A 13,368-nucleotide genomic window follows, 5' to 3' on the forward strand; every position below is an offset into this window, starting at 1 on the left:
TTTTGGAGTTCATTGCTAAAGACTAACCCGTTTCTCTAATCCAGAGCAAATCTCAGGAACCAATTTGGGAAGAAAAGGATTTATTTGACCCATCAGTAAATGCCGCCCTGAAAGAAGAGGGTTTAAGGACTGCTATTCCAGTGGTCTCCCAGGTCTCAGTGCTGTTTTACTAACTGCTTTTTACTGTAGTATGAAAGCTCACCTTAACCAGCTGAGGACTTTATGCTTTTGACTCCTTCCCCTATTGCAGAGCTGCTATATATATATATATATATATATATGTGTGTGTGTGTATATGTATATGCTCCTCTCGAGTTTGTTGGAGATCCCCATGTCTCATACCTCTCAACCCACCAGTCATCTGGACGAAAGGCAGCTGAGTTGGAACGGTCCGACCAAAGCGGGGGATATCTCTGACTTTGTGAGGGCCTGATCCTGAGCGCGTCGAGGTCACTGGAAGGCTTTCCATTGCTGTCAGTGGGCTTTGGTTCAGCCTTTATAGAGGAGTGAAACCGTTTCTTGAGCAAAAAGCAAATCTTAAAACAAAAATAATGAATAATTCCCGATTTCTGACAGTAACCAGGTGGCAAGCAAGGTGGGGTGAAATTTACCCTGTGCTGGGATAGTTGAGAGGTATGTACGTCGTTCGAGAGGAGCCAGCAGAGGAAGGCTATCTCTTTGCTCTGATCCCGTTGTCAATTACACTGATTAAGAACACAGCTGATTAAACTTGAATGGGTCCGCTCCGGTTGTGCAGCAAGCTTTTGGGAAGCATTACAGAGTCCGGGCTCGTTCTCACACAAGCGCTCTGTTCAGCTTCCAGCAGGATCCCCTGCAGGGTGATGCTCTGCCCTGTCCCATTCACAGGGCCTCCATGGATGAACATTGACCTTTCCTCCCATACATCTGATTTAAAATGAGCACACAGAAACCTAGAGTGATGCCCCAACACAGTGAGTGTAAAACTCTTATGGGGTGATCTCAGTGAAATTGACAAGCACCTTCACTTCTCCTTGAATACATGCAGCTGATGGAGCTTTTTTCTTTTCTTTCATTCAAACTCCTATCCTCTCCCCCTTTCCCTTCCTTGTTTGTTTTGGTGCCAAACTTACTGACATGCGACTGCAGTCTGAGCTGTTTATAAATGTCTCTTAACATACCTGTTGTTTTGCACACGTTTGCTTCCATCAGGCTCAACGACATGCCTGAGAATTTCTTTGGGACTGTTTTTCTTGTTTATTATTATTATTTCTTTTCTAATTATTCTCCTCTCTGCAAATCAGACCAAATAAATTTCCCCTGCAAAGTTGCTGCTTCAAAAGTTTCAGTTTTCATGCTTGAGTTGTGTTTGAATCCCCCTCTGTGACATTTTCCTCCCTCTCTCCTGTTGGCTTAGCTGGCCCTAGCCTGCCCTTTGGTATTTACAGTCTTAGCCTCTCTTCGCCATTGTGTCTCATTCAGAGAGCGGGAGCGAGGGAGGGCGCAGAGGAGAAAGCGAAGCCACCTCGGCACAGGGCTCCTGAGAGCGACACTGGGGATGAGGAGCAAGACCAGGAGAGGGATTCAGTCTTTCTGAAGGACAACCATCTGGCCATCGAGCGAAAGTGCTCGAGCATCACGGTCAGCTCAACCTCCAGCCTGGAAGCCGAGGTAGACTTCACTATGATCGGCGACTTCCACAGCACAGCCTTTGAAGACTTCTCCAGAAGTCTGCCTGAGCTCGATAAAGACATGAGTGAGAGGGAAGCTGAAGGTGCGATTTCCTCCCAGGATACTGACAAAGCAGCTCCTGGCCAAGAAGAAGATGCCAAGGAAGCGGAGCAGGGCTCCCACCATATCCCAGAAGTGTCCCACTTTGAGGTACTATGGGGAGCCATGCCGGAAGACTTGTGTTTCAGTGTCGTCATCTCACAGATACTGTCTTGGCATCTGGCATTGCTTGACCAGCATGCCCCTTGCATCTGTTTGGAAGAGCATGCCAGCTTTCAGACAACCCAGAGATCCTCTGGAGAGTTTGTTTTCCCCAAATGAATGTTGTCTCTGTTTTGCATGGCTGTTTTCAACTCCTCCAGGTGCATGATTATATTGTGTAAGTGTGTCCATGCATCTCCTAACTGAAAAAGCCATCGTCACCTTAACTCGCTGTGTTTGGCTGGCTACCCCATGCCTGTACTGTAGCAGCATGCATGGGTGAGCGGTGTGTTTCTCTTAACCCAAATCTCTGTTCCTGTGTGTTGCATGAATTTAACAAATAGCATGCGTGTTGAAGTAACGTGTACTGTGGTCATAAAGGGAGATGAGCACCTTACATAAGGGCTGGTGGGACATGGCAAAAAGGTCTGTGATGATTCCTGTGAGGGGAGTAGTTATAATATGATCAGGCTAAACAAACTGCACATGGAGTGGCTGCAGAAACTAAAGGTGTCCAAATGCCAAAGAGAACAGGGCAGAGCCGGAACGCAGTGAATGAAGCACTGTGCTCTCTGCAGTTCTGAAACTAGGTCCAAGTCCTCAGTTCCTTCCCTCAGTGTCTTCCGGCCTTCAGTGTTCCCAAGTCCCTCCTGTCTTCTGCAGATTGGACATTTTACTCTGTGCAGATTGGCACTGCTATCCAGAGAACCAAACTCCCTGCCTTTCAAATCAGGGGAGGTCTGCCCCCTCAGCCAGTGCCCCTGTCCCCCTAGAATAGCACCCTGATAGAGTCGCTGTTTTTCACCACCTGGGTCCAGGCTCCAATTTGGTGTGTAACTGACATGTGGTGCCCCCCCACAAGCCGTTCCCCGCAAGGAAATTCACCCCAGGTCGCTGCAGAGCCAAACGTTAGGACCAAATTCAAGCAGGGTCAAGGCCAAGAAATTAAACCAACATCCCCACAGGCATCCTCGGGATGTTTGAGCTGAAGCCTGTGCTCAGAGAGTATCCTCTAAACACGGGTGCCATGGGACGAATACATCCTGGAGACCTGGGCTTGAATTCGCCCCAGTACTGCACCGGGATACAGCCTGGCAGAGGTGGGGAAGTGGCTGCACCCTCCCCTCTGCCAGGATGGCCTGCAGAGACCAGCACAGCCCATAAAATAAAGGCAAGGGCCTGGCCAGGGCAACTGGGTGAGTGCTGGATCAGCACATCCCCTGAGCAACCTTCACCAGCAGGGTTCCAGCTGGATAGGCAGGTGCTGGTCACATGTGTCTGCCCCTCAGAGTTAGTCCTCCTCTGCCCTGCATCCCTGAGGGTCAGGCTGGCTCCACGCACCCACATGGGTGAACCTAATCCATCATTACAAATCTTCCCTAGGCCACCAGTGCAATGAGTCTGGTGGGTCTCATTCTAATCTCGAGTGGCTGTTTGTCACAAACCAGGAGACGTTTTGCAGCCTGCTCAGGAGAAGGCCCGCTGAAGGAGCGTCAGCTCGGGATTGGGGTGCACTGGCTAATTGTATGGGGAAGCCTGCACAGTGCCTGTGTGCATTATGGGCGACGCTGGTCTGTGCTGTTTTTTTTTCTCAGTGTAAAGAGGCCTACAGTTACCCAAGCCAGTGACCTTGCAAATGCAGCCTGGGCCTCCTAGCACCCACAGCTCTTCCCAGCAAGTGTTACTTGGTCCATGGACTGCAGGAGGCGGGTACTAACGTGCAGCTTAGGGAAAGAGGTGCAATTCAGTACACACTAAGATGCTGTTGCATTTTTAACTGAACCCCAGGAACCAACGCAGTTTCACGCAGTCTGTTGCTGACTTGCTGTGTTCCCCCTGCAGTCATCCGTTCTGAAAACAGAGGCTGTGACTGTCAGCTCGGTGACTGGCACGAAGAAGGCAGAACCAGAGGTCTCCGTGCACCACAGAGTCACCACGGCGGAAACACAGGTGACTTGCTCCTTTGCACTTGCTGAGTTTTTCTCTGCAGCACGGCACTGCCATTCAAAAAGTGCGAGAGCCAGCAGCTTTGCACCACCATGCTTTCTGTGGAGCCTCATTCTGGAGTTAACAAAATCCCCTCCAAAATCCCCAAACTGCAGGGGAAATAAAAGCAAACCAAGCAGGTTCTTCCTCTCACCCATCGGGGGTTGGAGACCCCTGGCCACACACACAGGATTCATTTCTGGGGCCTGATCTACACCTAAAACCCTAGCGGCATTGCCTACAGCTGTGAAAAACGTCATGCCCTGTGGGACGTAGTTAGGTCAACCTAACCACTGGTACAGACATGGCTAGACCTTGCTACCACCTTTCGGAGAGGTGGATCCACTACATTAATGGAAAAACCTCTTCAGCTACAGCACCATAGTTTAGCTGTGGTAGTGTAGACATACGATTAGATCAGGTGAGGTTTTTAAAATGTGCTGGTCAGTTTTGTGGGGTTTCTTTTTAATCCTTTAAAATGGTAGGCCTTCCTCAGCAGAGACCACAGACTAGACGGAGCAAAGACTGACTCTTCTTCTTCTGACAAAGCTCCTCTTATCTAGAGACATAAAATCAAGGCCTCATCCCACTCCTGGCTCTTAAAGAACTTTTCTCTCACACTTTTCTCTCAGCACTTCTCTCTCACACGCACCCCGCTCCGCACACATCACTTGAATACGGGATTCATGTCCTCTCTTAAATTGGTGTGCAGCATTGCTGTGCATTGCTCTCTGGCTGCTGTGCTCCTCCCACAGGAGGCTGCCTTGGTTGGGAGCATATAACAGAGACCTGTGGTTTGCATTCCTGTTCATTAAACACATCGCACCAGGCTAGTTACTGCCCATCTGCAGCTTCAAGACCTGTCTACGGCTTCCCTACCCCCAGTGTGTCACTGCTCCAGGGCACTAATGTTTTGTCAGCAAGTGGAGACAAAGCAGACCAAGCGCTCTTTTTCAGCTGGCTAACTCCCCGGCTGTATCCGCGCGGACTCACCAGGTCTCCCCTTCCCTTGGCAGGTCGACAGAGGCACCATGGGCGGAAAAGAGACAACAGCCATGTCCCACATCATCACCACAGAAAGCATATCAGTGACCTCAGTAAGCATGTGCCTCTGTGGAGCCAGGCCATCTTCTCCTGAGGTCCCCAGGTGGCGGCGTCTAATTGTGTCCTCCTTCGTTGATTGATCCCTGGGTGCTGGGTGAGAGGGAGTGGCCCTGAGCTGGGTGGAGGGTGCTGTTCCATTGGGGACAGGGACGGAAGGGCGCTCTGTTCCTGGCCATTTGAAGATGGCAGCAAACGAAGGGAGAGGCCTACAGACCTGCCGTGTCTCTGATGCTCCCCTCCCAGCTGTTCGTCCTGCTTGTGTCCATGCCAATGCTCCAATGTAATGTTGTTCCTCCAGGATCACAGTACCAAGCCTGGGAAGGGAATGAGCCCCGCTACCGAACTTCGCTCCATGTCTCCGGTGAGTTGAGAAGGTGCTTCCACTTCGCAGGTTTCTGTGCTGGACAGAGGCCCTGGGGGTGCTGCAGGAATGCTGTCTGGCTCTGAAATGCCACCCCTTGGAGCTGGCCCTTGGTTCAGGGTTTAGGCTGTCTTCAGTTGGTAGCTCATGCACCTGCTGCATTATCTTTTCCTGGCCGCAGACACCCTCCTCCAGCATGGGGACGGAGTGCACCAGCTCCTTGGGCTGAGAGATTTCTATGGAGCAGGAGGGGAGGACAGGCTGGCCATCCCACTTGCCTAAGGAACGCAGGGCAAGGCAGGGCCTGGTATCTTCTGCCTGGTGACTCTCTACTGTCCAGAACAAGCAAACACTGAACACCGATTGGGACTAGAGAGCTCCCTAGGCTAACTCCTCATTCAGGCAAAGGTCTCATTGACTCCAGGGGAGCTCTGCTTGAGCAGTAGCATGCAAGGGTTGGTCCAATATCACTAAGGATTTGGAGCCGTAAGAGGTCAATGTCATGCACCAGCTGCAGATCCCTCTTCTCGGGCTCAATCCTGTGGGGTGATGCTCGGCTTCCATCGCTGTCTGTGGTCAGCAATTTGCGGGGCGCACTCAGCTCCTTGCAGGATCAGGCCCTTAGAGCAGCACATTCTTTTTTACTGCTTTCCCCCTTTGATTACTACTAGGTGGGGTGAAGCCTGGCCCGATGCTGCCCCGTTCTAGGTCGGTCACTTACCAGAGCCTACGTCCCAAAGAAGCACAGACACTTGGGGTGCCTGTAGCAGAGAAGGGGGTACGCGCATCCAGCCCATACACTCAGAGGAAAATTGCATCTGTCCTTAACTCTTCTGTGTTTGGAGTTGGATGTAAAACAAAGACCCCAAAGAAATGCAATAGAATGGAATTGTGTTCCCCATTGGGAGGGGCCCTCTGCTGCTCCATCAGCTGTTGTGGTTGCTCCAGAGATGACAGCCTGTCCCCACAAAAACACTCAGAACGGTTGTAAGCCCCTCTCTTGCCTTGCCACCTCTTCACCACTCTGCAGGGCAGACAGATAGTCTGGCAGCCAAGCAGCAATTCATGGGCTGACAGGCTGAGTAATAGCCTTGGTGCTCTGAGCTCCACTTCTCTCTCTTCACTCCTTTTTGTTTATCTTCCTTTCCCATCATGGGCTGGCTCCCAGCCTCATACAGGGAGGGCAGGGCTGGACTCAGCCAGCCCTTGCTAGCACAGCTTTCCCTCTGGTTGCACTCTCTCCTTGTGGAAGGACTATGAGACGCACAAAGGCCATGGTGATGCGTGATCCAAGCCCTAACTCCCAACCCCCACAGCACAGCACAGAGCCAACATAGGAGCAGGCCTAGAAGACAGTGCAAGAGAGAAAAGGAATGAAGAAAGAATAGGGAGGTTTGAATGATCTCTCCTGAGGACTGTGAAGTTGTAAGCATTCTGGCATCCTACCAGGCCCCACACTGATAGCATCGGGGAAGTGGCATTACTGACAAGGGCTCCATTGCCCTTGGTCTTGTTGACGGATGTTCCTTGCATGTTCTGTAGATCACCAGCAGCTCTGCTGGGAAGGAAGTTCTCACCAGCATATTTGGTGCCACTGCCGAAACCCTCTCCACCTCCACGACTACCCACGTTACCAAGGTAAGAATGACGAAGGCACAAAGTCAAGAGTGGGACATCGCCGAAACATAATACCTTGTGGGCAGGCTGTGGGTTCCTAAAGAAAACAGCTTATGTTGGGAGAGGAAGGACTTGTACACCAGATTGTAATGTACACTAATTGGAAACAGCAAATGCATCATCCCTTAGTGGCCCATGACTGATGCCATTTACGTAGCAACTGAACATGCAAAGAGTCCTTTACCACTGAAAGTAAATGGGGCACTGGTATAAGTGGGTTCCGCTTCACTGGGGCCAGTAGCATTGGGGTGAATTTGGGCCAATGTGTTTCTGCCATTTGTTGCTGTGTCCTACATTTCAGGAAGGAAGGCAGTTCGCAGTATGCATGTCATATATTTATACACACCAGGGACAAAACCGATCTACTAGGAAGGGGGGATTTTGCCAGCGAGGCAGAGAAATGTTCTGAGTTGGGTTGGATTTCCGAATTGCTCGGCATTGCCCCAGCTCCCCCTGATTTAATTGGGAGCAGAGTTAGGTCGGTGCGTAGCACTTTTGAAAATCCCACCTAATGCCAAACCAATGAAGAGAGCCATTTCCAAACCCAAGAGCTCTCCAGGGAAAGCCACCCACACAGGTGCCCGGTACTGGGGCAAAAACACATCAGCTGATCTCAGCTCTTGGGGTGACACGCAGGGAGAGGTTGGATCTCAAATTCAGCAGCTAATGCAGGACACAAACCATGTAGGGCTTTAAGGATCAACTTCAATGCCTCGAATTGCATCCCCAAGTGAACAGGAAGCCAGTGCAGTCTGTGGAGCACTGGTGCAATACGTTCCCTTTGGCCCTCCCCACAAAGCAATCAGACTGCTCTGTTCTCCACTAGCTGAAGCTTGAGCAGCCTCCAAGGCAGCCACCTGTCTAGTGTGTGAGAATCATCCAGTCTGTGGACTCATCCTGCCCCCTTTTCCATTCCAGACTGTGAAAGGAGGGTTTGCAGAGACCAGAATAGAGAAGCGGATCATTATTACGGGAGATGAAGATGTGGATCAAGACCAGGTAGGAGGGAAACCTGTGAGAGGCCATTCAGTACTGTTAGGGGACCTTCAATGGTGACTCTTTCCTGCACTCGTTTCCTACTCTGCTGTGAAAGCAAGTCCGCCCACAGCCCAGCTGTCACTGGGAAGTGCTTGCTTCCCTGAATGGATCATTCACTCCAGGGTGTGGAAGAGGGGATCAGCTGGGGTGGAGGTGCTATATGGGTACAGCAGGCTCTGCACTCACAGCAAAGCCTATCTGTGCCCTGAGCAAGTGACGTGAAAGGTGCTACCCCATTTGGGCCTACAATCAAAACAACATAGTCGTTTGATTTATGCTGGCCAGTAGCATCATCCAGTCTAGAGTCTCCCACCAGTGTCACTTTAAGTAACGAGGAAACAGGACATGCTTGCTCTTCTCAGGTGTAGCTAGCTGTTTGACAGTGAACACAGGCTGGCCGCTGGGGTGGCATAGCTGTAATTGAGATTACACTCTAACCACCAGAGGAGGGAGTGGATTGAATGTGTAAGCCAAGCACAATAAAAAAGAAATCCAAAACAAGGATTAAATTCAAACAAGAAGCCAGACTGTGGAATCCTCGAAGGGTACGTCCACACTGCAGCCACGGGTGCGAATGGTACCTGCCCTACTCTAGCTAGCTCACTGAATATAGCAGTGAGGATGTGACTGCATGGGCTTCAGTGCTGGCTGTACAAGCAAGTACGTATCCAGGGGGATCAGTTGGGCTTGTGCAGCCCAGTCTGAAGCCTGCGTCTCAGCATCCTCACTGCTATGTTTAGCAAGCTAGCTAGAGTACAGCTAGCGGGGGTATGTCTACACAAGCTATAAAGCATACCTGCGGCGGCACTGTAGACACTCTTAGAATCAAATAGGTTTGATTTCTTTTTTACAAGCAGAGGGTTCTTATAGCTGGAGTTGTCATTTGCGTATTGCAACATGCTCTAGAGCAAACCTGGACCTTCCATCTCCTTCTCTATGGAGTTTTGCTGTAGCCGATCACACTCCAAGTGCTTCCATTGAATGCATTCGTAGTGTTGAAGCACTCCCTTTTTGTGAATGAGTAGCAGAGGGTGACACAAGTCTCTTGGACAGAAGAGCCGGGTTCCAGGCACTGGTCCAGGATGCGCTTCCTTACTTTTTTTAATAATACCATTAAGAAAATCAACAATACAAAGTACACAAAAAACTAAACGTAAAAACAAAGTTCTCTTAAAAGGAGCAGAATCTAAAATATTAGCTTAACACAAAGAATTGCTGAAGTTCCTCTGCTAAGAGTTCAGTGATGAAGACTCAGATGTTCTGCATCTCTAGCTGAAGAAATCTGGCAATAATATTTGCAAACTCATGGGTGATAGGAAAGACTGGAGAACGGCTAACATAGTGCCCATCTTTAAAAAGCGGGGAAAGGAGGAGCTGGGAAACTATAGACCAGTCGGCCTGACCTCAGTACCTGGGAAGCTACTAGAGCAGGAGTAGGCAACCCATGGCACATGTGCCGAAGGCGGCACACAAGCTGATTTTCAGCGGCACTCACACTGCTCGGGTCCTGGCCACTGGTCCAGGGGGCTCTGCATTTTAATTTAATTTTAAATGAAGTTTCTTAAACATTTTAAAAACCTTATTTTCTTTATATACAACCATAATTTAGTTATCTATCATAGACTTATAGAAAGAGATCTTCTAAAAACATTAGAATATTACTGGCACGTGAAACCTTAAATTAGAGTGAATAAATGAAGACTCGGCACAGCACTTCTGAAAGGTTGCCAACCCCTGTACTAGAGTAATTGATAAAACATTCAATTTGCGAATACCTGGAGGATGAAGTGGTGATTACTAGCAGCCAGCATGGATTTACCAAGAACAAATCGTGCCAAACCAGTTTGATTTCCTCCTTTAACAGGGTTTGGTGGATAGGGGGAATGCGGTGGACATAATATACCTGGACTTCAGCAAGTCTTTTGACATAGTCCCACATGACATTCTGGAGAAATGCGGGCTTGGCAGAACTACCATTAAGTGGATACATAATTAGTTAAACAACTGCAAACAAAGAATAACTATTAATGGAAACATGTCACATTGGAGGGAAATCTCAAGTGGGGTTCCACGGGGATCAGTTCTGGATCTGGTTTGGTTTAACATCTTTATTAATGACCTGGATGTAGGAATAGAGAACATCCTGATCAAATTTGCAGATGACACAAAGCTAGAGGGATTGCCAACACTTTAGAGGATTGAGCTAAAATTTGGAGTGATCTTGATAAATTGGAGAACTGAGTTATAGACAACAAAATGAATCCAATAAAGATAAATGTAAGGTGCTACACTTTGTGCATTTGGTTTTTCTTCCCTAATACAGAATGGGGGATAACTGGCTGTGCAGCTGCACTGCTGAGAAAGATCTGGGAGTTGTGGTGGATCACAACCTCAACCTGAGTCAGCAATATGATGCTGTTGTAGGTTGAATTAACTGAGGCATAGCATGCAAGTCAGGGGAGGTGATGGTACCACTTGGCTCAATGCTGATTAGGCCTCAGCTGGAGCACTGTGTCCAGTTTTGGTCATCAATGTATAAAAAGGATGTAGAGAAACTGGGAAGGATCCAGAGGTGAGGATCAAAGGGATGGAATGCCTACTATATGAGCAAAGGCTGAAGGAACTGGGTATGTTTAGTTTGGAAAAGAGGAGATTAAGGGGGGACATGGTATCGGTCTTCAAATACTTGAAAGGCTGCCATAAAAAAGATGGAGAAAAGTTGTTTTTTCTTACCATAGAGAGCAGGACAAGATGCAGTGGGTTCAAACTACAGCATAGTAGACTTAGAATAAATTTCAGGAAAACCTTCCTAACTGTAAGAACAGTGGGACAATGGAACAGACTGTCTAGGAAGGTTGTGGAAATGCTTTCACTGGAGGTTTTCAAAAGAAGGCTAGATCACCATCTGTCTTGGATGATTTAGACACAACAAATCCTGCATCTTGGCAGAGAGTTAGACTAGATGACCCCTGGTCCCTTCTATCACTATGATTCTACAGAAAATAAGTCCAGCAAAGAATGATGAATTAGGACATCCTAGGATTTTACAAATCCTTGCTCAACTAGTAGGCAAGTTGTGCTGGCAAGTCATTACCCACAGATTCAGTTGGGTTCGCGGGGATGGTTAAGCTTCTTGAGAATTCAATCCAAACCCAGTTCCTTACATGCCCAACTTTAGCCATGAGTAGTTTCACATGCCCTGGGCCCATTTTCTGACATGCTTGTGGCTTGCTCCAGAAGTAATGCTAATCTTGGCTATTAACAAAAGATGTAACTGACATTGTGGTAAATACTCTGACATTGTTCTGGTTTACAGGCATTAGCTTTGGCAATCAAAGAGGCAAAACTACAGCACCCTGACATGCTGGTAACCAAAGCTGTGGTATATAGAGAAACAGAACCATCTCCAGAGGAAAGGGACAAGAAACCTCAGGTATGTATAGAAGTTACAAGGTAGAGCCTCTCTCACGGGTGGTACAATATATATAGGTTACAAAGCAGGCAGGGCATCCTCCATAGGTGCAATATACTAGTATTGATAAATGGTACAAGCAGGAAGTCCTTCACAGATGTAATTCATTAACAATACAGGCAGGGAACTCCTCACAGCTATGATGCGTAAGTGATGACACAGGCAGAGCCTCTCTCATATTGTAGTTACAGTAGGAAATAGTATAGATCAGAACCATGAACAACTTTTTAAAAGGCTGCTCCTAGAGCAGCCTCTGAGACGGGCTATGGGGACTGCTTTGCTGCCCAATTATCCTGGCTACTTGCAAAGCAGTTCTGTGAGCAGCACCATGTGCTCAGTATTCTTTATCTAGGGTTGTCACAATGACTGTTCCAAAGGCCATATCTCAGGGCTCAGTGTTTATCCCATTTCTTCTTGTACAGCCCCTCCTTACTTCCAAATACCCTCAGATTTCCTTCCTAGAAACCCTGTCAGTTCTCTTAATCGTTTCCCCAGTGTGTGGTATTTCACTCATCTTCCTTCTTAGACACTATGGGACAGGTTTGCAGAGGGCTTCCAAAAATAACCATGTTTGTGACCGAGCCCATTTGCACATTCTAAGAACCCACATTTGCAACTGGAGAGGGATATCTGTGTATGCTCCAGGAGACTGGACTATCCTGTCCAGAGGCCTGGGAATGGCCCAGAGAGCTTTTACCATCTGATTGCTGTGAGAAGACCTGTGACTACATCATAGAATATCAGGGTTGGAAGGGACCTCAGGAGGTCATCTAGTCCAACCCCCTGCTCAAAGCAGGACCAATCCCCAGACAGATTTTTGCTCCAGATCCCTAAGTGGCCCCCTCAAGGACTGAACTCACAACCCTGGGTTTAGCAGGCCAATGCTCAAACCACTGAGCTATCCCTCCTCCCACAAAACCCACTACTACCATTGTCCTCCTTGTTATCTGTCTCAGCAGTGATTGACTGAGTGCTGTATTTGCCCATTCTGTGGGTAAAGTGAGGACTTTAGTCTTCAGGTTCTGCCAGCCTGCTACCACTCACCAGCACTAGCAGGTAGCCAGCCTGCTACCACTCACCAGCACTACGTTCATCAGGAATATTTTTTTTAATTGCTTTTTAAAAAACCTGCCCAGTTCCCCAAGTTGCCTCCTTGTAAATGTCCGTATGCCAGTGCTAAAGCATGTATTTTGCATGCATAGGCCGGTGCACTCTCACAAACTCCAGGTGTTTCTGGAGCCCTCTTGAAAACATGGCTCTGCTTTTTGTTTTTCATTCTATTTCTGATTGATCTAAATAATCTTGCTTTAAATTTCAGGGCTGGGGGTTGGAATTTTGAAAAATGGACGTTAGTAGTATCCCATTTCATGGGTTAGTCATCCACTAAACGGGCACCCTGAGCTCATGAATGAAACAGACTCTATTGTACATAGACGCAATGGGCCAAATGGGACTCTGTCAGCTTCAGAGGACATGTATCTGAGATGTATGTATTTGGCCAGATGTCCAGAGACAGTGGCACAGATACCAGAGATAGCTGGAACCAAGATCTGTCAAGTTTAAAATGTTTGGGTTTTGTTTGTTTTTTGCACCTAAGCAGCACGTAAGCTTTCATCACAATAGAAATAGTAAGGAAAAAGCAACAATGAGCTAATAAGGCAGCATAGGGACTTCAAACAAGGGGAAAAAATAGCTAGGGGATGCATCACCATTATATCGACGACAAAGAAAGGCAAAGGGGAGTGAAAGCTTGGTCACTGCAGTAAAATATGGGGCTAAAATCTCCTCAGTCATGGCTAAGGCTACAAGTTTGTCATGG

At 48.2% G+C, this 13,368-nt stretch overlaps 1 protein-coding gene across 15 annotated transcripts in view; it reads left to right on the forward strand.

Moving 5' to 3' along the window:
- EPB41L1 (erythrocyte membrane protein band 4.1 like 1) overlaps positions 1–13,368 on the forward strand; it is a 158,346-nt gene that overhangs the window by 140,957 nt on the left and 4,021 nt on the right. For 7 of the 15 annotated variants that reach the window (XM_044986124.1, XM_044986123.1, XM_044986128.1 and 4 more), the window contains 8 exons: positions 45–152; positions 1,462–1,860; positions 3,754–3,861; positions 4,914–4,994; positions 5,300–5,362; positions 6,905–7,000; positions 7,958–8,038; positions 11,394–11,510. In XM_044986124.1, the coding sequence (XP_044842059.1) occupies positions 45–152; positions 1,462–1,860; positions 3,754–3,861; positions 4,914–4,994; positions 5,300–5,362; positions 6,905–7,000; positions 7,958–8,038; positions 11,394–11,510 (1,053 nt within the window). The remainder of the gene's footprint in view (positions 1–44; positions 153–1,461; positions 1,861–3,753; positions 3,862–4,913; positions 4,995–5,299; positions 5,363–6,904; positions 7,001–7,957; positions 8,039–11,393; positions 11,511–13,368) is intronic. The other 8 variants (XM_044986130.1, XM_044986132.1, XM_044986133.1 and 5 more) reach the window with 2 other exon arrangements.

Source organism: Mauremys mutica, chromosome 13, assembly GCF_020497125.1.
Source record: "Mauremys mutica isolate MM-2020 ecotype Southern chromosome 13, ASM2049712v1, whole genome shotgun sequence".
Taxonomy (NCBI): domain Eukaryota; kingdom Metazoa; phylum Chordata; order Testudines; family Geoemydidae; genus Mauremys; species Mauremys mutica.